Source organism: Lepisosteus oculatus, chromosome 17 (assembly GCF_040954835.1).
Source record: "Lepisosteus oculatus isolate fLepOcu1 chromosome 17, fLepOcu1.hap2, whole genome shotgun sequence".
NCBI lineage: Eukaryota > Metazoa > Chordata > Actinopteri > Semionotiformes > Lepisosteidae > Lepisosteus > Lepisosteus oculatus.
Window position 1 is genome coordinate 18,269,836 of NC_090712.1, and position 26,748 is coordinate 18,296,583.

The following is a 26,748-nucleotide window of genomic DNA, read 5'->3' on the forward strand; positions in this document are numbered from 1 at the left end:
TAAAAAAGCTGAAATTTAACACAAAATTGTGGTAATGAAAATGAGTAGAATCCAAGGGATATTGTTGAAACATTCTATACTCAGTAAAGCTTCAATATTGACTTGCTTTTTTGGATGGTGCTTTATTCTGCTACTGTACAGTATACGGTATGTTTGGGATAAGTGATGCTGCCTCAGAGCTCTAAGGTCCTGGGTTAGATTTTGGGCTGGGGTGCATGTCTCCCACATTCATGTGAGATTTCTCTGTGTGCTCTGGTTTCATCCTATCGCCCAGAGACGTTCTAGCTAGGTTTGATTGGCTATTCTAAATGGTCACTTTCTCCATGCCACTGTGATGGGGTTGCATTGCGTCCAGGGTGAGAGTAGTCAAATGCTCCCAGTTCTGCTTTGCACCTTGTGTATCTTTGTAGCAGCCTCCTGAGTGCTGCCACCTTTACCAATGAAATCAGGAAAAGCTGATGGACAGATAACCAAATTATAACCTTCCAGAATGTTTGCAATGGTTATTTTTTATGGAAATGAAAAGTATTACACTTACTGTACATTATGATCTGAATTTTAACGTTACAGTAACAAAGTGGTCTTAAAATTTAATTTTGAAAATTGCCGATGGCCTCCAGAGGATTGCAGAAGATGGTACTCTGCTATCCTCTGTCACTTCAAAAGTTAAAAATAAATGATAGTACAGATATTTAGCCTGTTTCAATAGCAGTTTAAAAGACAGATTTCCCCATGAACATGAGATCCACTCAGTCAGCTTGTGTACCCATTGAATTAAAAGTGTGAATAATATTTTTGATCAGCAGGTCTGCTGAAGCTTGTCAGCCATGGCAACAAAAGTTGCACCGTTTTACCAGCGGAAACACAAGCATTTTGACCAGAACTACCGCAGCACGCAGACGAGATATGTGGTGCAAGAATATGCAGCTTCATCAAGGTCAAGGTAGAAAGAATGTATCTCTAGCACTTCTTAATATTTGACATTTTCATAAACTCCTTTTTTATTCAGCAATGATATTCTAAAGTATGTAAATTTGAACATATCATAGACCTCTAGCAGTATATAGTACCTCAATTGAATTGCATCGGAAGAAACTGTAATAATATTTGTAATGAGTAAGGAAGAAAAAATACATGTTACTTTGAAAATGAGCACTTTACAAATCATATATCGCTCAGAGTTTCATTATTTTTACTCTTAGATGCTCGTCTGTTTTCACCTTGTCCTGTACCTGGGAACTCACGACTCATACAGTATGTTTTCTTCTAGAACATCTGCAGTAAAATCAAGCAGTAAATCAAGGCTTAGTGCCCAGTCCAAGAGGTTTCATGCAGCTGAGGAAGAGCAACAGCAAGAAGTAACTTATACTGTGCCACCCTTCAGGACCAGGTTAGTTTCACAAAATCTTCTCCTCTGTGAGGGCATACAGCGATCTATTTTAAGATAATGTAAATTAATACATTAGCTAAACTAGGCTGATATGTCTAGAGCAATCAAATTAAAACATGTTGAGCAGATTCCATTCCCTGCATTGCTATCTGATGTAAAGTAAGGGGAACAAATCACAGCTATGATTTACAGAGCACTGTGGATAAAAGATTATACAGTATAACAAACCTAGGTCAATTGCAAATTGCTTTCTGTGCTTCCTTCGAGGACATCATTTTAACTGCTGTACTCCTCAGTGTGGGTTTGAATGTGCGCTCTTCAGTTGCTGTCAAAATTCACAGTTTGACAAAAGGAAACAATGAGGTCACGTCAACGATTTGAACTCAAAGTATTTGGTATATTATGTTTCATATCTTGAATGATCCCACTGAAGTTGTCAGCACCATGCAGACTATTCAGATGACACTTGAAAGTCCTTCTTCATATGGATTTGGTTCTGTTGGGCTTTCAAAGGAAGATAATTCATTTAAAATTAATATATTTGAGTATAAATTGCAGCATATTATTAATTTTACTGTTCAGTTAGGAAGATCGAGGTTGAAACACCCAAAACAACCTGGTTACATCACTGATGATGTGTCCAAGAGCTCATATACAGTAGGTTATCATTCAGTTATGTCACAATGTAACAACATTCATAGTAATGAAAAGCAAAAGCAATGCCTTTGTAGAATTAGGAAGGAGCTTTGCAACCTAGTGGAACTTTGCAGAGTATTGTTTTTAAACCATTCTAAGGATATGCCATGTAAATAGTGTCAATAGCATTGCTAATGCTAAACTGAGGGACACACACATGATGAAGTAATAAAAGTGAATGGCATGATAGTGGTATACAGTAATATGAATGACACATTGATCTTAATGGATTCTTCACTAGAGTTAAACATCATTCAAGGCAAAACACTGTTAATGAGCTCATTTATTTATTGTGCATTACTGAAAACATGAAACCAAAATAAAACAAGTTCTGTTATGTTAATTCAAGATGTATAGTATGCTGCTGTACACTGATGTATTTTTCTTTCACACAGACAGACCCTGTCAGTCTGTTTCAAATACCCAACTACTTTTTTTACATGAAGGCACACAATTAATCTTCACACTTATACAAATACGACATTCCTCTTTGAGTTTAATTGCAATTTAATTTGACATACATGATCATGTCAAGATCTCATTTATTAGTCTCTTAGCTAGATGGAGTACATGTTTCAATATTATATACAGATGAGACAGTAAATGAAGTTGCATGTTGGTGTTGTATAACAAAAGCTGAAACATTTGACTTTTCTACTCCTGTGGTTGTTTTGCTGGAGCGATTTCATCCGCCAAGACAATAACACATCTATTCTGTCACTGACAAATGCAGATCTGCAGAGGAGCAGGAGGAGTATCAGCGCAGAGTTGTCCATTTTGGCAATGACCTGGCTGTTTTGGAGGGCGAGGTCCACAGGGCTCGACAGGCCACTAGAGAGCAAGTGGACAAGCTCGCCGTTCAAAGAATGGTAAATTGCAAAGTTTACTGTTAAAGAAGTTGTAAGTTAAAAAAAAATCCATCCATTTTCTAACTGCTTTATCCAATTCAGGGTTGTGAGTCTATCTCGGCAAGCAATCCAGGGTACGCCCTGGCTGTGGCCCAAGTCCATCACCAGACACACAGAGACACAGACAAGCACACACTCACACCAGGGCCAATTTTCCCCATAGCCAGTTAACCCACCCGTACAATATGTCTTTGGTCTGTGGGAGGAAACCCACACAAGCATGGGGAGAACATACAAACCGTTTGCAGACAGCATCCCGGGTCCAGAATCAAACTCATGGCCCCAGAGCTGAGAGGCCGCAACACTAACCACTGCACCACCATGCTGTCCACTAATGAACCACTAAGCACAACAGTTCCAAATTCAGTTTTGCTTTTAGAGCTGTCCTAAACAACACTTACATATTAGACTAATTCAAATATGACCAGCTAGCGGGTCATTCATTTTTACTGTAGCTTTTCACACAGTGCGCTAAGCAGCAGGATTTTCATGTACTTTTCAGTGCTGCGTAGTTCCCCGGTGTGTCTTCTAACAGGTGTGATTTGTCTGCCAACAGGTCGAGGAAAGGATGGCTGCTGAGAGGTATATTCATGAGCAGTCCATGGTCCGTGGTCCCGATTTTCTTGTAAGACTCAGGTCTCACACGGTGTGGGAGATGAGTCCAGTGAGGCTGTTCTGCACTGTCGAGGGCTACCCCTCCCCCGTTGTGAAATGGTAAGACTGTTTTCATTTTCGTTTATTTACTTTTGTTTAGTGTTTCTTTTATCCTTTCGACCAATTCATACATTATAGTACATGACACATCAGCTGCAGTGCCCAGTAAAGGATCTGTCTGCAATACGTCTATCTAAGCCATTTAAATTATATTGTATAAGCTTGATAAAAAAGCTGTAAGATAACACATTCTCTGAATTAAAGAAGGAGAACTGATCCAAAAATGTATGCAAAAGGTGCAAGGTTGCTAAAATTTGAGTCACATCTTCATAACTTACTATAAGGAAAGCAAAAATAAGACAATGCAGTCCTCGGATTTCTTTTTGAATTGTTACTAAACTGAAACACCTGACATGAATACAATATACACAGAGTAATGCACAGTGCTTTATTCTCTGTAACAAGCAAAGATTTCAATCAGGGTTGGTTCAGTAGTTACTTTGCTGACATCCATTAGAATCTGAATTCATGGAAATCCACTTTCCTGCTTTGACAGGAACTAAGAGGTGCAAGGTCATATTTTCTACTCCCCTGCTGCCTTGCCAGTCTGTACTACTGCATGTGACTGAAACTCTGAATCATCCAATGGAAGTGAAGACGTTGAACTGTTGCTCTAGGCGATCTTAATTCTGAAAAAATACATGAATGTAACTTTGGTTCACAAGTTGAATGCAATGGACAGTTACTGACACTGTGATGCCTGTTGTGCCAATATCCCATGATCGACTTGGTGTTTGTGTTTTACAGGTTTAAAGATGATGTCATCCTTGATCCAATTAGTATGATGGGAAAATACAGAATTGACAGCAAATATGGAGTGCACAGCCTAGAAATTCACAGGTAGGCAACACTGTTGTTTGAAAATGAATGTTTGGCTTTGAATACTCCTAAAGAACAATTATCTTTGAATTTCTTATGAAGTTGTCAAATTACTGTTATTTGTAATATACCACAGGCATTAAAGAGGGCATTATCTAATTGTGATGAGATTAACATCTCCTATTGATAGGAAAATTGTAATACTGGGGAGAATGTACTCATTGCTGATAAATCAACTCAGAGAAATCAATATGCTAGTTTCTCTGAATACAGTTACTTTTTTCATACTTTTTGGAGAGGTTTGGAAACAACATGTATTAACTAGAGACAGTATTATTAGATCTTTTTTGCTTTGATCCCAGGAAAATGTTTGCACTCCTGAGGATTAGCTTTCTCCTCTGAAAAAAATGCATGCTATTCATAATGAGGAAGTCATTACATACGTTGACTTCAGCTAAATTCCTTTCTTTTACTAGTAAAGCGGTACAAGAAGGGAGGCTATGTATGTTGTCTGATGCATCATGCACACAATATTCAAGCATTGACTTAAATTTTGGCAAAGAATTGTACAATTAGACTATAGTGACAGTAGTAACAGTGTGCTGAATTTTTAAAAGGCATGAAACAGATACAGAAAATTAGGAAAGGTCTAGCTGACCTAGTTGTCTGTTCTTAGGTTCAAATAAAATGACATAGTGGAGCTGCCAGCTCAAAAATATGTTAGGAGATAAATTGAGACCTTACAAATACTGTTTCTCATCTTTTTTTTTTTGCTGTTCGTTAGTGTTGGGACTGGTCACACGATATCACAACTTGAGAGGCTTGATCATGTCCAGTCTCAGTTGCTAAAGGTGGACTGATGTGCAGACAAATGAACAACATATAATATAATACAATACAATGCTTTGATGGAGAAGCATCCCATCCAGAGTGCCAGGACAGCAGCCCTGTATGGGACAGAGTGGTTAGGAAATGACTGGATAATGTAAAATGTGCTTACTTACTATTTAGCTGTGCCCACAAATTGTTTAGAGCTATATTGTATATCATATTGTCTCACATGGGTTTAAAACACAAATCACATCTTTAATGAGACATTTACATGCTGTATATCTGGCTTCATATTATAGATATTATTTCATTGAATAGTTTGTGTGTGTGCTGTAAGTGCACCCACTTCATATAATTAAGAGATTTTCTCTGTTTGACCAGTGTCCTATGGCTTTAATTACATATTACACTGTAAGTCATAAAGCTGTTGAGTAAGTTGCACTGTCCTGCTGATTCATCATCAATGAATTTATTTCATTCTCAGCTCCTTCTGACACTTATATTACTTTTGTTTATGGAAACCCTTGAGAAGTAATTGGCCCCTTTTCAATCACATGGAAATAACTCTCTCAGCAGTGGGCAAATGCTTTCCATTTCCAGGGTGTCTGAAAGCACTGTGTGTAGGATAATTATTTTGATAACACCACTTAGGCCCCTTAGTTATGTATAATACAGGCACCTATAACTAGGTATAATAATCCCTTTTACAAAAAAAGCAATTTACAAAAAAAAACAAAAAACAAAACAAAAGTAGCGCTCCATTGCAGTAGTGGACCTAAATGTGATGGATCTGGTATACCATGATAAATATTTATCATGTATTCTTTTCATTGGCAGAAATGCTGTACATACACCATCTTAAAATATACTGAATAGCTTATCGGACATTACTTTTCTTAAGCAATTAAGATAGATAGGAAGATATGAGGACTACATGCTTACTGAAAGGTTTACTCTTACATCTCATTTTTCAAAATCTCTTCCACCTATGATGAAGGCACAAAAAGCAATATTTTCTCACACAGGAATTTTTACTGTCTTGCGGCAAATTTTGCTGTTGCTGTTTGCCTTGCTATTTAGCTATCTTTGCAAGTTAAATTTTTAAAGAAAAACAGATTGCCAGTAAATGTAAGCAATTAAGCAGCATGGTAGTATTTTTCAATAGGCTGTTTTTTTTTTTAAATGGGCATTATCATAGCATAACAATTGCTCATGTCGTTGTGATGTTTCTTTTCAGTAAGCTTGGAAAGGCCTTTTTTCAATGGCATTGTTTCTGCAGGATCAGTTAGCTATCAGGGAAAACATTGAAGAAAAGCCTCAGAGAGTTGTGATGGCAGTATTCATTAGGAAGCCTAAACATGTAGAGTATATATGAATAACAATAAACAAATGATAGAAAAAGTCACATATTATTTCAAATACATTTTTGCACATTCAATTGCAGAGATGTCTTTTAAGTTGATGTTTCAGTTTATGTCCTGAATTATAGCCAGCTTATGTAATTAAGGATATGGCTGTTGTTATAGAGGAAGTCTGGCATTTGACATATCGAAAGGTATGTATTATACTGCACATATTTAAAAAAAATCTATGAATTCAAGCCTGAGGCTTTTCTCAGTGAAAGTGTTGTACTGAATCTGACCCTTGTTTAGGGAAAAAAACTTCTCAGCTTGTACGTTCTTTAAATTTTGAGCAATGTCCACTGATCTGGAGTTTGGAATTTAATTTAAGTAAGAATTTAAGGTAATGTAAGGAATAATTTTAAAACTTTAAGGCCCTCTTCTGTCTAGACCAGAAATGTAAAAAATAAGTGCCCAGTGTGGTGACCAAGGACTGGCCCGTGGGAGCTGCGATCCTTCAGATGAGGTGTTACACTAAAGGTCTGGCTATTTGATCACTAAAGCTCCCACTGTGCTCTGTCTAAGGTTCGCCCTTAATTCAACTGGTAAAGCAATTTCTTAGTTCTCCACATAATCTGGTGTGCAGCTGGCACATAACATGACAAATTCATCTGTCCAGCACCTTTATCCAGAGTGATTTACTTTTGAACTTATTGATACAACACTATTCCTTTCCCAGGATTTGAACCCAGAGCCTTGCACTTAGCAGGTCAGAACTGTAACAATTGCTCCAGTCACTCACAGTGCCTGCTGTGTGTGACCCAGTGGGTGCTGCACTTCAATGGGGGATGATGATGTTCCTATACAGTATGTAAAGAGCTTTGGGGTGGAAAGAGCTACTTACATTCTTAAGTGGGCTTTATGTTCCATTTAATCATGCAAAGTATCTGCTAAATGTGAATTTGGCACTCTCAGAAGGAATCGCTTTTGATATTCTCTTTTAAAGTAAAGTGTGGATGCTTCAGTGGAAATCTTTCCTTTAAGGAATATCAGGGCAGGGCTTATAAAGGGTTTGGTAAGAAGTGATCTTCTCCAATTTAGTACAGAAAATGGCTTCCATTCGACCTTTGCATTCAAGACGCCTCAGCTGTTCATACCAAACTGCTGAGCTGCACGTCATCCGATCCGTCTCCTCCTTAAAGCAGTTTGGAATCTCTTGGCTGTCACTCTGTCAGTGGGTCAGCTGGAAAATCAAGTCTGAAGTCAGGAGCAGCTTTGCCATGCAAGTCCTTGATCTTCCCTTTTTTTATTTGGCATTTGGAGATTTGACAAACACAAACGCCACATTCCTGCTGGAGACCGCTGAATTTGATGGGAAGCGTTTTTGAGCACCACAGCAAACTCTTGAATTTTAAGTCTGCAGGGCTATAAGGGAGTCAGACATGCCCTAAAATAGTAGGTTTAAGGGGGAAGGTCACATTTCTTCCACACATTCTTGTCTGTGCTCTTCTCACAGCTCTAGACTGCTGCCATCCACGCTTGAGTCTCCAGTGCAGAGTAGGTTCATAATGCATGAGAGAGGCTTGCAAGCACAGTGCCCTCACAAGGTCACCATCGTCTTTTTAATTGGCTAGTATGCTTACCTTCATTCATTTGGCAGATGCTTTTATCCAAAGCGACACACTGTGCAACTGCTTCCGTTTGAAATGCAAAGAGTGCATGTAACAGTAGCTTAAAACACCAATAAAACCACAGAAAACAGCAAGAGCGGCATTACCAGATGGATGCTGCACACTGGTGGTGGTGGTGAAGGGGAGTCCCTATTAGCTGTAAAGCGCTTTGAGTGGAATGTCCAGAAAAGCGCTATTTAAGTGTAACCAATTATTATTATTATTAATTAAGCTCTTCAATGCTGCACAGGGCTAACGAGTCTCAGTGCTGCTTGGCAGACAGGAAGCAGGAAGTAGTAACATAAGAGTGTAGTCAGTAAGTGGGGGTCAGTCAGGGGTCTCTGGGGTCAGGTACATCCTAAAGGCCGGAGTTTCCAGTTTCTTCCGGAAGATAGCCAGTGAGTCCGCATCTCTGACTGTTCTGTACAGAAGGTGGTTCCACTATTGGCAAATAGTGCTGAGAACAGTGATTGCAGCCATTGAGTGGATGAGTCAGATCTCAGTGCTCTAGCAGGAACAGCAGGGCCAAGGCATTATTCAGCCCACATTGCTTTTAGTTCATTTTAAAATAACTATTTCCTAGATGAATTCCAAAAATATATGTACAGTATGAAATAATAAGCTCAAACGGTGTTTTGGTAAAGTTTTCTAGTGACAGTATTACTGTATCTTCCATACAAATCCCCAAATTCCAGAATTCCACTTCAATATCCAAAACCACTAGTCACCCACTCATAAAATATATGGCGTGTGTTATTGATTATTTCTGGTTTAACAAAGAATCTTCTCTCATAATTCCTGCATTTTATAAAACTGGAGCTACACCTTTTCATTGGGATATAAATCACAAAGTTAAAATTCCTTAAATCACAACACTTTGTCCTCATAACTAAGAACAGAGTCTCAAAGGAGGGTAGACCGTCTGGGAAGAAATCTTATATTGAGAACTGAGTCACGAATAACATAAAAGTACCATATAAGAGACAAAATTGGAAATGGGAAATGATTATTGCAATCTTGAGGAGAATCTTCATTTATTTGAGGATTAAATCTAGGACAATTCAGCCTTAAAAGTGGTAACAGCTGACAGGCAGTTCTAGTGTGGTGCAGCTTGGCTGCTCCTTCCAGAAGAACTGTTCTGTCCCTGTCCTTGTAATACTTTTATTTTCAGGTAATGTATGAGTTACTCTGCATGTGTTTTGCCTTTTGTCCAGGTGTGATATTCATGACACTGCTCAGTACACAGCTGTGGCCACGAACGCCCATGGTCAGGCCACCTCTACGGCAGCAGTGATTGTCAAGAGTAAGTCTTTCCTCCACACGGCCATGTTCAATGGGCCAGGGACTGCTGTGGATTTGTGCTGATCGATCTCCTCTGTCTCGCAGGGTACAGAGGAGAGGAGGAACCCTACCACTCAGTGTTGCTCCCTCTTCAGAGTGAGTACTGTGCAGCTCAGTGGCGGTGTGTCTCTCTCAGGACTGGTTCTAGATTAGATGACAAGCAGTGAACAGCTGGATCTTTCTCTGATTCAGACCATGGTGATGACAACCACTGGGCAGCATTCGGTTAGACACAACACAAGAAAGGTTACAAATGAGAGGAGCTAATTTGGCCACTTTAGCCCTTTAAACATGTACAGTAAATGAAACAAATTACTTGCTTCATGCCACTGGAAAGGAAGTGGATTAAAATGACTTGTCAATTTAATGTTAAATGCTCAGCTAACTAGTAATCATTTAGAAATATTTAGAAATGGTGATGTAAAGTTTTATTCTTTGATTTTACAATATTTATGCTTAAAATCCTACGTAGGCTGTTATGTCTACATAAATAAATAAAAATGAAAATAATTTATATGTTCTTTGTGAATCTACTGAACACCCCTGTAAACAATTTAGTCACAATATCTGGGCCTTAGCTGCAAGTATCAGCTTCCTTGAGCTTCATTAAAAATACTTCAGAACTCAGCCTTTTCACTTTTATTGTGAAGAATATTACCATCACTGAGGATGGTACCAAAGATATTAAACTTTACTTTTATACATACCCAGCTGGCTGTTCAAATTAATATACATTTAAGCATGAGCCTAGTGAGTGGACAATCATTGAAAAAGAAAGGCACCATTGCTTACATTGTAAGAGGGAATCTCGAATATTCAAGGAGGAAATTATTAATAACATTTCAATAAGATTTAATAACAAGGAAATCTTAATTATAACAGATATGCTCTATATACAGGAGCAGTGATATAGATAGCTAATAAAACAGAGTAAACAGAAGAAAAGTAATAAAGTAATACAAATATTCTAATATTCTGTACATATATTTTATTATTTATTATTTATTTATTATAAACTTAGTAGATGATTAGAGTTTGATTATCATTTTAAGACAGTGCATTACATAAAGACAAAAAGCAATTAACAAAAATGAATTATGCTGTATTTTACAAGAGCTGCGTGTATACTGATATATTTATAACATAAATCTTCATGATTATTTATTGCTTTAATTAGATTTGTTTTCCACACTGTGTGCTTTTGCCATGACTTTGAACCCAGGGGGCATTAGTTTAATGACCTTGAGGGTCTCTTGTGTAATACTTGTGTAATCTTGCATAATTGTGTAAAGCAGGCATTTTATCCCAGATTGTACAAGCTTGATTCTATAACGACTGAAAGGGAAATTTATAACCCAACTTTAGTGGTGTTAAATTATGCAAAGGTTAGGTAATTACTTGCCCCATTTGGATTGCTAATGTAATGTCTTCTGTAAGACAGCAGGAAAACAAGCTGGTGTGTGAAACCAAACGTTTTGTATTTTCCATCGTTTCACTGGTCTGTGCTGGTCACACTGACTGTATTGTACAGTATGTGCTCCTGGTTTTAGTAGTGTAAGCTTACAATTAAATCTAGAAGTGTCCATATGTATAACTATTGAGAAGTGCTCATAACAGGCTTTTTCTTATGATTAATTATGATTAGTGTTGTTGTTATTGTTATAATAATAATAATTATTAAAATAAATCATTGTCTTTTTTCATGTTCAATCTAATAATGTAAAGTATTAAAATATAACAAAGAACTTATGTTTTGTTGCTTTGATCTGGGAAGTCCCCATGATGCCTGAGATTGAGTACACTAAGATAGACATCAGCTTCGTGGAAAAGTTTGACGTAACCTTTGGGACTGAAGGAGAAACAATTAGCTTGGTTTGTAAGATGGTCATTGCACCTGACCTGGCCAACCTGCAGCCTGAAGCCCAGTGGTACAGAGATGGTAAGGAATTCCGATAATTGTGCTCATTGAACAATGTCCCAGCTTTGAATGTAGGAAAGCGGTTGTTTGACTGGAATGAGAGATTGGTGCTCCCCAGAGAGAAAAAAATGTTATGTCTAGATCGTCTCATTATAAGACCACAATAGGTTCTTCATAAAAATCTATAACACAACCAGAATTAATTAAGCAAACACTGTGTTCTGTTTTTTGTGTCCTTGCCTGTTTTTAGCTTGCTGGACAGTTATTTTTTGTGATGTTCTCCATTCTTTTTTTATTCCCTTAAATTGCAACAAAAGCTCCTCATTTAAACTAGTCTAAAATTGCTCCAGGCCTGTCATTTCCCATGCTTAATTGATCATAAACCACAAGGAAGACAGACAAAGTAATGTGAGTATACGGTACAACAACCTGCTAATTAGACACGTAACCCAATTACCATTTTTAGCAGTTAATCCCATATTGTCAACATCTGTGTAAGGTAGGGGGAAATCAAAACGATTTCCTCACTGTGAAAACACTACATGAACAAAATTGCACTGCAGATCCCTGAAGGGTGAAACTCAGCAGTGGGAGGCTCTCATCGGTTTCTCTGTGGCTCTGTACACTTTCAAGTGAATCAATCGCATGGCTCTTGCTTTTGTAATGTAGCCCCAGATTAAGAGCTGGTGTTTTTTTCACTGTAGCATTCTGTTAAATCTAGCTATTGTCATGCGCTCCAGCAGTACTGGTTAGGAGACTGTTGTACAGCCACAATAAGTGCATTAACAGTTTAGCACATAATCAGCTAATAATACAACATATGACAGGTGCAATTCTCTCAGATCTGCAAAAATAAATAAAAAACATTTTAAACACGAAGAAACCGAGATATAGTAATATAGAAGTAAATTTAAATGTAAATAATGGTAGTCCAGCTATGTAATATTGTATGTGATATGTATAATATGATGATATACAGTAATATATCATCAATAATATTTATATACAGAATAGGAAGTGAAAAAGAAAGTTCCCGTTTTGAAAATTTTGTGTATCATCTAGTCCAGCTACTGTCTTTCAAGTTTTACTTAGGAAAAAAGAGTTTTACATTCAGATATTTGTTGACTAGCGTGTGATAATACATTTTAATAAAACAATCTGAGAAAAACTTAGTATGCCTTTTTCAGATGCTGTGCCTTTGTTGTGAGGCCTTCACAAACAAATTTAATCAACCTAGGATGGGGAACATTATTTTATTTTTGTGGAACTAATGGAATAAACACACAGAGAGAATGGTATGTTCTATTTTCAGATGTAAAACAAAAACAAAAGAAAAGCAGATGAAATGTTAATTGAAATTCACTCTCTGATTGATTTGTAAGTTAATTCATTAATTTAAATCACCTAAAATGGTGTTTTTGAAATGAAACATTGAGTACTTGGTCTATTGCACACCCCTTGTTACTAATGGCCGTGTTCAGATGCAATTACTTAATCTCTAAAGTTGATGGTCTTTGTGTTCCAGATGTCCGTATTAAGGAATCCAAATGGGCTCAAATGAAGTGTGGAGGAGGGTCAGCTAGACTAACTCTGACACACCTTAACAAGGATGATGAAGGTCTCTACACCCTGCGCATGGTGACCAGAGGGGGCACTTCTGAGCACAGGGCGTATGTCTTTGTATCAGGTAGACAACTACATTTTGCTTTTGCAAACTAAGTATATATAATGTATATATTCTGAGCAGTCCATGCTGACTAAACTCATTCTTTACATTTATTCATTTATTTATTTCAGAAAGAAACCTTTTGGCTTACCAAAGAAATACTTTGAAATAAGCTAATTGTAATGTTTATAGAAAAGGTGCAAATAATTGATTATTTTTTTAGTCAAGGAGCTTGTATTAATCTATGCGTAAAATAGTTTCCTTAAAAATCCAAGCATGAAATGCCACTGTAGAACACAACTGGAGCTGCAATGACAGGGGCTTGTTATTCTGTGTTACAGATGCTCCAGCTACTGTAGCTGGTGCTCCTGGAGCCCCTATGGATATTACAATCCACGATGCCAACAGAGATTATGTCATTGTGTCCTGGAAACCTCCCAACATTACCAGCGAGAGCCCCGTTATTGGATATTTTGTAGACAGGTTATTTTTTTAGCCATTTTCCTGTCACATATAACTGAGGGTGTTGAGAAATGGGAACAGAACAAAACATGAAATTCAATAGAAAACAAAACATAGCAGCAAAAAAGGACAAAAAATAAAACCTTCATAAAACAGTTACTTAAATACAGACAAAAAGTGACTTAAAGCAAAATTAACACTAACATTTGAGGTAGAAGAAGAAGCTTGAACTGAGATAAATTCTAAAATATATTGTTTAAAAACTGTTTATTCATCTTGCCTACTGCACAGACACAGCTATACAGGTTTTCTGTAATTCCAGGATAATTATTGAAACATAATTTAAAATGATTTATTTTTCGATCTTCTTATTTTGTTCCTTTTTTGTCCACTACAGGTGTGAGGTTGGGACTAATAACTGGGTTCAGTGCAATGATTCGCCCATTAAGATCTGTAGATACCCTGTACATGGTCTGTTTGAGGGACACTCCTATATCTTCCGGGTGCGGGCAGTGAACAAGACAGGGGTCAGTAGGCCCTCCAGGGTGTCTGATGCCATTGCAGCCCTGGACCCTGCTGACCTTGAACGACTACATGGTAAATACTCATTGATCAAGGTTGTATTTAAATCTTTATATATCAAATTCATATCTAAGTGGTGGCATGGTGGCACAATTGCTGCCTCACAATGCTTCACAATGCTGGGGCCCTGGGTTCAGTTCTGGACTTGGGGTGCTGTCTGCGTGGAGTTTGTATGTTCTCTCTCTGTTTATGTGGGTTTCCTCTGGACCCTCCGGTTCTCTCCCACAGTCCGAAGAAGTGCCAGTGGGTTAATTGGCTTCTGGGAAAATTGGCCCTGGTGTGTGTGTGTGCGTGCGTGTGCACTGTGATAGACTGACATCCTGTCCAGGGTGTGTCCTGTCTTATGCTCATTTCTTGCCTGTGTAGGCTTTGGCTCCCCTGAAACCCTGAATTGAGTGATGTGGTTAGAAAATAGATGGGAAAGATGAATGTCTACGCTATACTACAGTGGATAAACTATTAGAGCCACATGTTTACACTCTTTCAGGGAAGCAGTGGTGTATTTGCAATTCTCACTGCTTTATATTTCTGGATTCCTGTTTTGCTCAGCGAGTGTACATTAAACCTACTGTGTTTTTCTTTGTTAAAACAGTTATTCACCTGGAGAGAGGGAAGCAAATTGTGATCCATCAGGATGACCTGGAAGGTAATGTAAACCACTCTTTTGTACAGATTTGCAAAGTGCACAATTGCACTGAATAGATTATACATCGGGTACATTTGCAACTCCAAACACAATTCTTTGGAGAGTATTTTAAGATTTGGGATCTTTTACAATTGTGAGAGATATTTCTTAATACCTGCATAGAGAAACATAAACAATGCGTTTTTTAAGAGGATAATCAACATTTCAACTCTATCATTGTTGGATAACTGATTATACATCTCAATGAAAGTGATGTGGGACCTCAATCTGGAGGCTGAATTGAAAACAAAAACAAAATAAATGATTACTTTTATGTCTATTTACTCTGTTTCCATAACATGTGCGTTATTGACTGTGATGAGTGCTGGCCTATGCTGGTTTAGAATAGTGTAATCCTGAAGACAATCCTTGCGGTGATCACTCATGCAACTGCAGCTCCTGGTTGAATTGCTCATGACTATTTCTTGAATAGCTTGCACAGCAGTAAACATAAATTCCGTTGGAATTGGTTTGAAATCTTTGGGCTTTCTGCCAGCTGTTTCGGATACCATTGTATAACTCATACATATCTTCTGCAGCAAATTTCCTTGCCATTTATGCTGCAGAATAGTAGAATATTTTTTTTCTTCTCAATAATTAGCAGTCATTACGGAGGCTATAATTAGGCTTCATCTAAGGGGGTGCTGATTAGTTTTTGATGAGGATCTCATCAGAAGGCTAACTTGCAACCATCTGTGGGGTTTTTTATATTGAAATAAATTAATTTCCTGGAGGCAATTTGTTGCCGGGGCTTCATGGCTTAGCAGATATACAAACCGTTCTCCAGATACGGAACATGTGCAGTGCTTAACCTTCAAACCAAAGAAAACATATCTAGGAAGTTAAGGTCTTTGTTATTATGCTCTGTAGAGCAATAACTGCTCTGAAGTCGAATGCTGTAATAATATTCTGTACTTCACTACATGTACAGGTGACGTAAAGATCCCAGGAGTTCCCACCAATGTACATGCTGCAGAGACAAACAGAACATATGTTGTGCTCAGCTGGGAGCCTCCAGTTCCTCGTGGCCGGGAAGCCCTGATGTACTACATTGAGAAGGTGTTACGCAATTATCTTTAACACTCGATTTGCAGGAACCCCTTCAGTAAAGCACACTCTGCTGCAGGTGCTAGCCGTGTGCTAAGAAAGAATACACACCCTCACTTTCACAGTGTTTTACGGACGTTGTGAGAACTGTGTAATGTCTGTAAAGATACTGTATGTAAGATATAGTTTGTAATACTATACATAAGTATTATACATAATCTATGGCATCATATTAAGCTTTATCTGATTATCATGGCACTTACAGTCATGAAATACAAAGCTAAGGCAATATTTCAAGCTGTTCCTACTTGCAACAAATAAAAGGCTGAAATATAGAAAATACTGTTACACTAATCTTTCGTTGCTGAGCCTGTCTATGGCTTAGATCCCTTTGCAAATTATTGCTGTGAGATATACTATAAAGATATGATACAATTGGAAGTTATTTGTTTTTGTTGCCTGTTCTAGAAACGATTTTCATGTTTCCTCAGTGGATTGCATCTAATATATGAAATAATGGTTGAAGATGGATGGTTTTTAAATACACCAATGTGCTTTCTAACTCACTTTCATTTATTTCAAATGCTAATTTTCCCTTTTTCATTTTCCCTCCTAATCTATTTCCTCCTACTGCAAAACTCAGTCCAGATTTTATTTAAGCACACTTACTGTACTGCATCTATTGCTGTGTTGAAGGAACAAGGAGTAGGTGAGCTCCCTCTGATCACACAATTTGTCTAGACCTTGCGTACAGTCAAAAAGCTCACACAGCCGATGTTACCGAGCTTTTCAATGGAATAGCTTGGAGATAAAATCTGCAGTAAGGGACTTGCCTGAATGAGAGCCAGTGGTATGAAGAGGCTCACCTACCCCCGATACTTTTATGTCACACAAATATATCTTCTTAAAAATCCCAGTCAGCTTGACACAGACCTTGTGTTTTTCTCCAGTGCATGGTTGATGGGGGAAACTGGCAGCGGGTGAACACCCAGATCCCCGTGAGATCTCCACGGTACGCTGTGTTTGACCTGGCTGAAGGAAAGCGGTATCTCTTCCGCGTGCTCTCTGCCAACAAGCACGGTACCAGTGAGCCCTCAGAGCCCACTCCACCCATTCAGACGGAGGAGCTGCACAGTGAGTCCTTTGTTTCTCATGTTGCTGAGTGTTTTTAGTGATGCTTTTCAATGCTTAGGACAACGACGGCACCTGCTAAATAATCAGGCTCACCTACGAGTTGGAAATGATAAAGGCAGAGCTTGATGTCTGGGGCGACAGGCTGACATTGACATCGACACTGCTGCCTCACAGCTCCAGTGACCAGCCTTCAGTTCCTTTCTGTGTGGAGCTTGCATGGTCCCTTGTGTGTGCATGGGCTTAGATTGGGTGTACCAGTGTGCCCCCATCTCATTGTTTGAGTTATCTAGGCCTAAGGAAGATGTAATGCAAATTGTTATGAATTACCTTGTTTTAATGTTTTAAACATAAACAACATTATGTCTGACTATTTTCTTTAGGTGAAAGATGGAGAAACCACACTCAAGCACTTAGTGGCAAACTAACATAAAGGGCTCCTGAGACTGCATTCAAATAACACGAATTTCACTGACAGCAAAAATTCCCTTTTAATGAAAGATGTGAGCACCATACAAGTTACATTCCCCATGGTAACTTATCATCACTCACTTAGCATAACTTTAATGCCAATGTCAAGTTTATCTAGCATCATCTGTGATACAATTGTACAGGCATCACAGTTTGAAATACATCACATTTCTACAGTATGTCTGTAATATTGAAACCATTGAATATACCGTACACACACTGCTACACTGAGGGATTTTCCAATGTTTTAAAACCTTATACATCCATACATCATGTGTTTCTGGATTTAATACTTTGGAAATGAGATAAACGATGTCAAATGATTAGAACTTTCTCCAAATTTGGGCACTTCTAGCTTTCGTGTGGACACGAGGGGTCAAAGATTAATGGTCTTAGAGAACAAAACGTTGTTCTTACTGTGGCAGGACTGTATGTTTATACTGTACGTATTAATCGTTTTCCTGTGTATTGTGTTCAACACCTGTCACAATCAATGAAAAATACTGTATGATCTGAAAACAAATACATTTTTCAGAATGGTACGTTCATCCACTCCTCTCTGGGAAATAATCTTGAAAACTAAGCCAAACCTTATCTAACTCAATATGTGCATCGAAGACAGCTTACATTTGATGTGTAAATGGATTGAGGCCCTTGTTTATTTATGAAACAATAGTGCCCAGTTATGTTTCTGTTCCCCTGTCTGTTAATGCAACAGGACAGTGGTTCCCAGCCCTGGTCCTGGGGGACCATTGTGTTTACTCGTTTTTGTTCCAAAAGAACATTTAATCACCAGCACTCACTTAAGACTATGAAGCTTGCTTGTTTAGAATTGTTGTTGACTTGTCTCTGCACTCAATCCTTGGTTTGAAAAATCCCCAACTTCACGCATATTCATGCAATAACTTCAGCATTCAGAACACTGTGCAGTCTCTCCTTATCATGTTTATTAACGGTGAACAGGCACAACTGGGAATGAACATGCACCACAAGGAGTATAGCTCTTCCATCAGCAGATCTCTGTCTGTCTATATTTCAGCTTACTCTCCGAATGAGGGCTGGGTTCTGAAACTTAGAAACTGATATCCTTTGCAAATCTCATTCAGCTTAATAGGAGCTGAAAGCAAATTTCAAAATGTCACAAATAGAAATCGAAAATCATTGAGCTGTGATTAAAGAATTGGCTGTAGACAGGCGTCCCCCAGATACAGGCTATGAACCAATTTAACAGGATAATGAAAATTTTGAATATTTTGAATTTTGAACCACACACTATTTTTCATGCAGTCCTTTTAATTTTTATTGCATTCAATGGTTCTAGATGTTATGTTCATGCTTTTTCATCACATGCACATATCAGAGTCTCAGGTCACATTTCTTTCTCCTGCAGGTGTTCCTTCTGCTCCTGGCCGTATACTGGCTACGAGAAACACAAAAACGTCTGTGGTTGTGCAGTGGGACCCTCCTAAACAAGCAGCTGGCCTGATTGGCTACTACATTGACTCCAGCTTATTAGGCTCAAAGCAGTGGGCTCCATGCAACCACAAACCATATAAACACACCAGGTATTGTAACAGCTTCAAAAGCTTATCAGTATCAATGCTTTATGAAATATAGCCTGTCCAAAGACCAAAACAAGGCTTCTCAACCAAAGAATGCAACTACAAAACCAGATATGAATGTGAAACAAACAAACAACATATTACAGATTATTATGCACTGTTTAATAATGAAAATATTCAGGAACATAGAATTTATTATTCCTGAAAATTAAGTGTGTTCAACTTTCATTAAGCTTTACCTTGCGGTAATGCTTTATGCCTTTCGTACATTTTTTACACAAAAACAGTGTGATGATTTCAGTATAATGACACACAAAATCCTACAAATGCTTTCCATGACTCAAGGCAAAAAATATTACCACACTATTTTGGATATACAGCCAACTTTGGGGAAAAAAATGTTTTAAAAAAGAATGTATTTACCATACCATTTGTACCAGAAAACAAATATTGGACATTTAATTCTTTGCTTAGGTTTGTGGTTCATGGTTTGACAACTGGACAGAGCTACATTTTCCGTGTGAAAGCTGTCAATGAATTGGGATTCAGTGAAGACTCCCAGGAGTCGTCTGCCATCTCTGTCCAAGCTGCGCTCAGTAAGTGTCTGACTCTCGGGTACCTGAATGGAACAGAGATATGTACACAGCATTAGAAAGGCCGATTTGCTTCAGGGTAATCCACTATTAAAGATATGTGAGAAGCTGAGTTCTTTCCATCGATACTTTACATTTTCTGTCAATGGTCTTTTTCAAATACAGATTTAGACTCGTATCACCTCATATGGTTCATGGGTCATATTGTCATATTAAAAAGGATTTTTTTATTCAAAATACTATTGGTGTAAGCTGAATTTCCTTTGTAACTAAAGTAGTAAAAGGAAATACATACATATTGTACTGAACATTGAAGCTCACAAAATTGTGAAATGTGTTTTCTTGATTAACCCAAGAGTAAAATCACTATGAGTATTAGAAACACCTGCAATTCTGTTATTGCTCTTACAAGATATAGCATAACAGTGAAGAATATGAAATTTCAAGCATAAAATGTTGAATTTCTTTGCCAGGATATACTGTATACAGTACTGTAGAAAGATTGTTTTGATTACTTCATCAAGGAGAAGAAGTGCCATACGGTGTGTACAAAACAGGGCACATGTTAGTAATATAATTTGTTAAGCACCATCATTTGTAAAGTCATTTACTCGATGCAAAGTTTTTCTCATTGAAACTCACAACACAGTAATTAATATTACAGTGTGTCTAGAATGAAACTATATTAAAAAAGCTTTATCCCTCTTAAGATTCTTTTTATTTAACCAACATTTTGAGGGTTTCACTCAATGTTCGCTTTCAGGATGCTGCTTCTAAAGCCCATTGTCAGAGATTCCCACGGCTCTTTGTGGATTTTCTGTACAGTGCTTGGACAGTGACATTGTTTGTGTTGTTTTGGTTCTGTGCTCCAGCACATTGGATTTCAAATGGAACAATGAGGTTAAAGGTTATGAGGTTAAAGTGCAGAATGTCAGCTTTAATTCAAGGGCATTTGCGTCTATATTGGGTGAACCATATAGGAATCACAGCCCTTTTTATACATAGTCCTCCCATATAAAAAGTGCTGTGTCACGGTGCAAATACTCACAGACTGCACTGTATGTATTAAAGTTCTGCACACTTATAGGTAGCCCCACTTTTCAAGATGGATCTGACATCTCTCTGCATTTTCTCAAGTGGAAAGGCTAAGGTTAATGTCCATCTGGCATGTTCCAAATAAATGGCTTTTTTAGGGATAGTGTCAGTTACCCTGTAGTCACCTTTCCCTTGAAAAACAATATAAGCATCAGCACAACTGTAACATCTGGTTCTCTCTATTGAATAGGGACAATTATAAGACAGTGGATATTAATGGAAATACAATAAATGTGGTCTTGATTATTTTTAGACTGACAGACAGATTTGGGGTATTAGATTTGATTTGATGTATTTGTATTCATATATATAAATGTTCACTTGAGGCCTTTCAACTTCATCACAGCCAGCCCTTCACCACCCTATGGCATTACTCTCCTGTACTGCGATGGACACTCCATGACTCTGGGTTGGAAACACCCCAAATATTCTGGGGGAGCCAAAGTCACCGACTACTACATCGACCAGCGTGAGGTGTCGCACCTGCACTGGAGGGAGACCCATGTGGCTCCTATCAAAGAACGGATTTACAAGGTACAAGATGCAAAGTCATTTCACGACTATAACATTCTTTGCTTTATTGATCATATTACTTTTTAGTGTCATTGATTTCTGTATTTGTACTTCATTCATTTTTAAATGTACATAGATGACAGACAATATACCATATATACATAATAATTAACTAATAAATAATAGTACTATAGGTACACTTATAATTGCATGATTATAATGCATTGGCAACAGGACCCTGGAGGAAACAGTGCTTTTGAATGTTGTCATTTAATAGACTTTTGGGAAGAGGTTTAAATTCTAATCTTTTCCCTCCTCTCTCGTATAAATACTCTCTGGTTGCCTACAACTCTGGACACAACTTTTCTAGATTCCCTGCCTCCACCCCAACTGCACCCTTGCAACTGCCTCCCTGGTTCATTTCTCATAAGCGTGGAGAGTTGTGACAGCTCTGATTATTTTCTCAATCTGACGAGTCAATGCCAAATTATTACGGACAGTAGGGTCTGGACGTCTGCGAATAACCTTATTCGCGATTCGGTCTGGTCGACGGGGTCTTGTGTGGAAAAAGAGCAGAGCAGGATGAAAGTGAACTGAAGGTAGTGAAATTAGTAGCACAACAGACTGGGATCATGAGGCGAATCCAGGTGGTTAGTGAGCCTCGCCTTGCCGCCTGCCCAAGTACCCTCTACCCAGCACCCTTATCTCGATGTGGTCCTGTGTTTATATTGTAACGAACACTCTTAACAGGCAATCAGCAATCAGCAATGAAACCTGTTTCATTACAGTGTATACAGTGTATAATAATCACAGAGGCAGAGGAAGAAAAAAAGGAAGGACACGGAGGAGGAATTCATGTTTAATATATAAAGAAGGTTTACTTATGTCTTTAACTATACGTACTATACAGTATACTGTAGCATATTATGCAATGGCATATGGATGAGCTTGATTATATCTGAATTTGGCTATTCTCTGTACCAAACTTCACGAATGTCAAGAAACGACTTTATACCATTCCTTCATATTCATTGGCTCATTTCACAGTTATTAGAATTTGACCAATCAACTTAAATGCAAGTAGAAAATTGTAATGAGCCTGTTATGTAGTTACTCTCCTATTAATAGAACTAGAAATGCTCATGATATCTGCTGCTGTTATGGCAGTTCCTGTTCCTGCAGAAAGTGAGGGACTTGAGGAAAGAGAGTTGTTAATAATACACCTAAAACACGTGACTTAGAATTAACTGTTAAAAGGAAGAGGTGTATACAAATTTGCCCTGAAAGAAATAGTAGTATTGTGTTTTTATAGGTTAAACAGGTATGGCTTTTCTCTTCTCATTATAGGTTGAAAATCTGCAAGAAAGCAAAATTTACGAGTTTAAAATCCAAGCTGCTAACCTGGCTGGAGTCGGGCTGTCTTCAGACACCAGTGATCCCTTCAACTGTGAAGCCTGGACTATGCCAGAGCCAGGTGCTGTATAAGACATTGCTTGTTAGCGGTTGTTAAGCACATTTTCTGTAAAGCAGTATTTAGTTTTGCAGAAAGCATGATGAAGTAAAATTAATTATTTTTATTTTTACAAATGTCAGTCAACATGGGTTAAATTGTAGACACCCTTTGTTGCATCCATACCTTCTAAACCGTGTGTCATGTATGGATATTGAAGATTGCAAAGCAAAACACAAAAGCACTGTGTGTGGTGATTTTAGCTTCAAAAGAGCACGTACAGGGTGAGTATGTTTTTTTTACATGCTTTTCTTCATCAGGACCTTCCTATGACCTGTCATTCTGTGAGATCAGAAATACCTCTCTGGTTATTCTGTGGAAGGCCCCATTGTATGCTGGGAAAAGTCCAGTGACTGGATACTATGTGGAAATGAGCACAGTGGGGTCAGAGGTGTGGACTACAGTGAATGAAAAAGCCATTTCCCATTGCTACCTAAAGGTAAAGAAACCAGGACAGATACTTTACCCTTCCAATTCACGTCTTTATATAATAAACTACATTTAGTTAACGCCTTAAGCTTACTATGTACAGTAGCTAACATGTAAATGATGGGGCTATTTTAAAGGTTTCCAAAATTGTAGCTGAGTACTGTACCTCCTTTTGTCTTAAAGGTTACAAATCTGGAAGAAGCCAGCTCCTATATGTTCAGGGTACGTGCTGTGAATGCAGCTGGCAAGGGGAAGCCATCAGATGTCTCTGAGCCAGTGTTTGTTCAAGCAAGACCAGGTATATGAAGATAAACTAGCCTTAGGAATACAGGGCCTCAGTCAAGGTGTAAAATGCTTTGTTGCGTTTTCACATAAATTCAGGAAACACACAGAAATAATTGTTTGCTACTGATACAAAATTTTGCATTGTCTCATTTTTTTCCCAAAAGTGGCAGATAGCCGAAAAACAAAACCACTTTTAAAAACGTTCAATTTCATTTCACAAATAATATTTCTAAAAAGAGTGAGATGCCCATTTAATTCTGAATGAGATTTTCCAAGTCATTTTTATATAGTTAGACATTCTTCTGTTTTAGATCCATTTCAGCAACTTACTGTAGTTTTCTTTAAAAACATAAATTCAGTCAAAAAACATTAAAGTCGATGATGTACTGCATATGCTAATGCTGTTTTGCCCTTTATCATTACTTTATATTTCCCTAGAGCAATTTTACATTTCTCTCTAACTGCATTGGAGGTTCTCAAAGAGATGTTTCACAATTAAACTATTAGCGATACATCCAACCAAAATACAAATTTTGAATTAAGTGAAATGTTCCTGATCAAGAGCATAATAACTAATACATTTTACAAACTCTTTGCTGAACATAAATCACTAGTGTTCACTGTTAAATAATATCAATACAGATGTCATTTTGATAAATTGCACTACAAATATTGTGCAGCTTGTGAGGAGACTGCATCCACACAACTTCCTTATAGTTTTGTAACAAAATAAAATTGTGTGCTTGAAAATGATATCTGACATACATTTCAGATTACTAAACGTCTTCGTAAAGAAGAAAACTTCAGTTACACCAGGTGCAAAGCTGTTCAATCATAGCTGTTCAATACATAGTGTTCAGGTTAAACACAACTGCTTTAAAGCTTGTGATTTACGGGTTTTGTATAAATTAATGTTGTTCCAGCAAAAAATATTATGATTATCTAAATTCTAATTAATTACGCTTATCATGAATTGTAGATACAAAGGAGGTTTCTTCTGGAGTAGATGAAGAAGGGAACATTTACCTGAAATTTGAATGCAATGAAATGACAGACATTTCTCAGTTTATCTGGTCTAAATCATATGAAGAAATTGTTGACTTCTCAAGAGTCTCCATTGAAACCGAAGGAACTTTGTAAGTAAAACAGATTTTACATTTTATGTGTAATACTTTGTTTAGGGCAAGAATTAAGTAAATGTTCTTACTATGATGGTGAGCTCAAAAGCAACTCAAAATTTCAAAACTGAATAAAAATGAAATAGTAAAATTTGTTATCACCATACAAGCTTGAAACATCATAAGATTTTAATTTAATCTTTGTCATTTCAAGAATGCAAGTCTATTTGTAAATTGTTTCTATTTATTTTTAATATTATCACAACCTATTTTTGTTAAGAAATTGGATTTATTTATTTTCTTTCCAGATGAAACAATTTTCATACCTAATCAGATTAATAAATCTGATTTATACCTATACCTGGTCAGTGAAATAACAATTTGTTGTATAGTCAGATACTTCATATATTTTATTTATTTATACATAATACTTCATATGTACAGTATATATAAATATGGAATATATATTTTATTTACTGTATATATTTCATATTTTTTTCTTCACACCAATCTAAATAGGTAAGTAGGCAGATGTAGAAAAGTGCAGAATAACATTTGAATTGTCTAAGGTCTCTTACAAAGCTCTTTAAATTATTTTTCAGCTCTAAGATTGTTTTCAAAAATCCAGATAAAGAGGATCTGGGAACCTTTTCTGTTGCGGTCACTGATACAGAGGGTGTTTCTGCAAGTTATGTCTTGGAGGAGAAGGGTAGGTTATGAATGTCTTATTTGACCCCTCTGTGTCGAGTGTATCAGTATACTGTACAATGTATGGATATGTTTGTGCACTATATCTATATGTTACAGTGTTAAACCAATTGTGCTCCATTTATAATAGAACAGTGTGCCAGAATACGTAGAATTATTTAGCATTTTATTTCCTCTGCAATCCCTCTGCTTTTCATCTTTGCTCAGGGGCTTTGTTTTCTTATTTAATGAAAATCTGAAAGTTTACTCTAGAAATTGTTTTCATTCATTCAGTGGAAGAGTAAAATGCTTTTTTGTTATATCTGGAGAGAATGAAACTGCCTAGGTCTATAACTGATTTTATTTTCAAAGGTGTACCTGTAGGTGACAGAAAATGGTGATATGATATTATTTTATTCCAATCTTTTCTTTACTGTGTTGCAGAGCTGGAAAAACTGATGGCTCTCAGCCATGAAATAAGAAACCCTTGTGAGTCCACCTTTCTCCCTTTTCAAATCTTTATTAGGAATGCAAATGCAAATGTATAAATATATACAGTTTTGTGTTTTCCATGCACAGATAAACAACATTACACAGAATATTCAAATTAAAAAAAAGTCAAATAAATTCAGTTTAATCTCACCTGTGCTCCTAGGTGATAACCTTTAACATACCTAAAAGACATCAAGAACATCCAATTAGTTGCTAGCCCCCAAATGGCGCTTTTGAATGTGAGTTTTGGTGGAGACCAAATTCTAATATCATCCACGTCTGCTCTCCCTTGTTTAATTGTTTCTCCTGTTCAGCACCTGTTTTGCACCCGTTCTGCACATTTTTCTCACATCCCCCCCTCCACCCCATCTTCACCCTTGCAGCAGCTCCCTGGCTCATTCCTGTTGGCCACACTACTGAAAAGTATTGAAGTATTGTAAGCTTACAGTATGTCAATTCAATGCACTTGATTTGTAAAACATATAGTATGAAAAAGCACTTAATAATTTTGAATTTGTCGCTGAAATCTCTTCGGTACATATGACAAATTGGATTTAATTGATTTTAGCTCTTCAGAAACAAAAATGTTAATTTTTTTTTAAATAGCTCTAATGATAAAGAAATGTCCAGTTTGTGTTAACCAAATGTGATGTATACTGTATTAGAGAAGGTTGATGTGCAATGAAAAGGTGATTTTTAAATATTTAAACGATTATTTGATTCTGGGGCATGGCCAACAAAAGTCCTTTTTCGACTGTTAAGAAAGAACACTTTTGTCCTAAATAAAACATGA

At 37.3% G+C, this 26,748-nt stretch overlaps 1 protein-coding gene across 2 annotated transcripts in view; it reads left to right on the forward strand.

The window, feature by feature from the left end:
- Nucleotides 1–26,748, forward strand: part of myom2b (myomesin 2b) — a 40,169-nt gene that overhangs the window by 2,514 nt on the left and 10,907 nt on the right. The window contains exons 2-24 of one of the 2 annotated variants that reach the window (XM_015363049.2): nt 804–943; nt 1,271–1,390; nt 2,820–2,955; nt 3,551–3,708; nt 4,456–4,548; nt 9,583–9,671; nt 9,755–9,805; nt 11,484–11,648; nt 13,153–13,314; nt 13,635–13,776; nt 14,153–14,352; nt 14,930–14,983; nt 15,954–16,081; nt 17,020–17,203; nt 19,062–19,236; nt 19,708–19,829; nt 21,268–21,455; nt 22,782–22,908; nt 23,205–23,383; nt 23,557–23,671; nt 24,638–24,794; nt 25,379–25,485; nt 25,908–25,952. In XM_015363049.2, the coding sequence (XP_015218535.1) occupies nt 828–943; nt 1,271–1,390; nt 2,820–2,955; nt 3,551–3,708; nt 4,456–4,548; nt 9,583–9,671; nt 9,755–9,805; nt 11,484–11,648; nt 13,153–13,314; nt 13,635–13,776; nt 14,153–14,352; nt 14,930–14,983; nt 15,954–16,081; nt 17,020–17,203; nt 19,062–19,236; nt 19,708–19,829; nt 21,268–21,455; nt 22,782–22,908; nt 23,205–23,383; nt 23,557–23,671; nt 24,638–24,794; nt 25,379–25,485; nt 25,908–25,952 (3,013 nt within the window). In that variant the 5' untranslated portion in view covers nt 804–827. The remainder of the gene's footprint in view (nt 1–803; nt 944–1,270; nt 1,391–2,819; nt 2,956–3,550; nt 3,709–4,455; nt 4,549–9,582; nt 9,672–9,754; nt 9,806–11,483; nt 11,649–13,152; nt 13,315–13,634; nt 13,777–14,152; nt 14,353–14,929; nt 14,984–15,953; nt 16,082–17,019; nt 17,204–19,061; nt 19,237–19,707; nt 19,830–21,267; nt 21,456–22,781; nt 22,909–23,204; nt 23,384–23,556; nt 23,672–24,637; nt 24,795–25,378; nt 25,486–25,907; nt 25,953–26,748) is intronic. The other variant, XM_015363050.2, reaches the window with a different exon arrangement.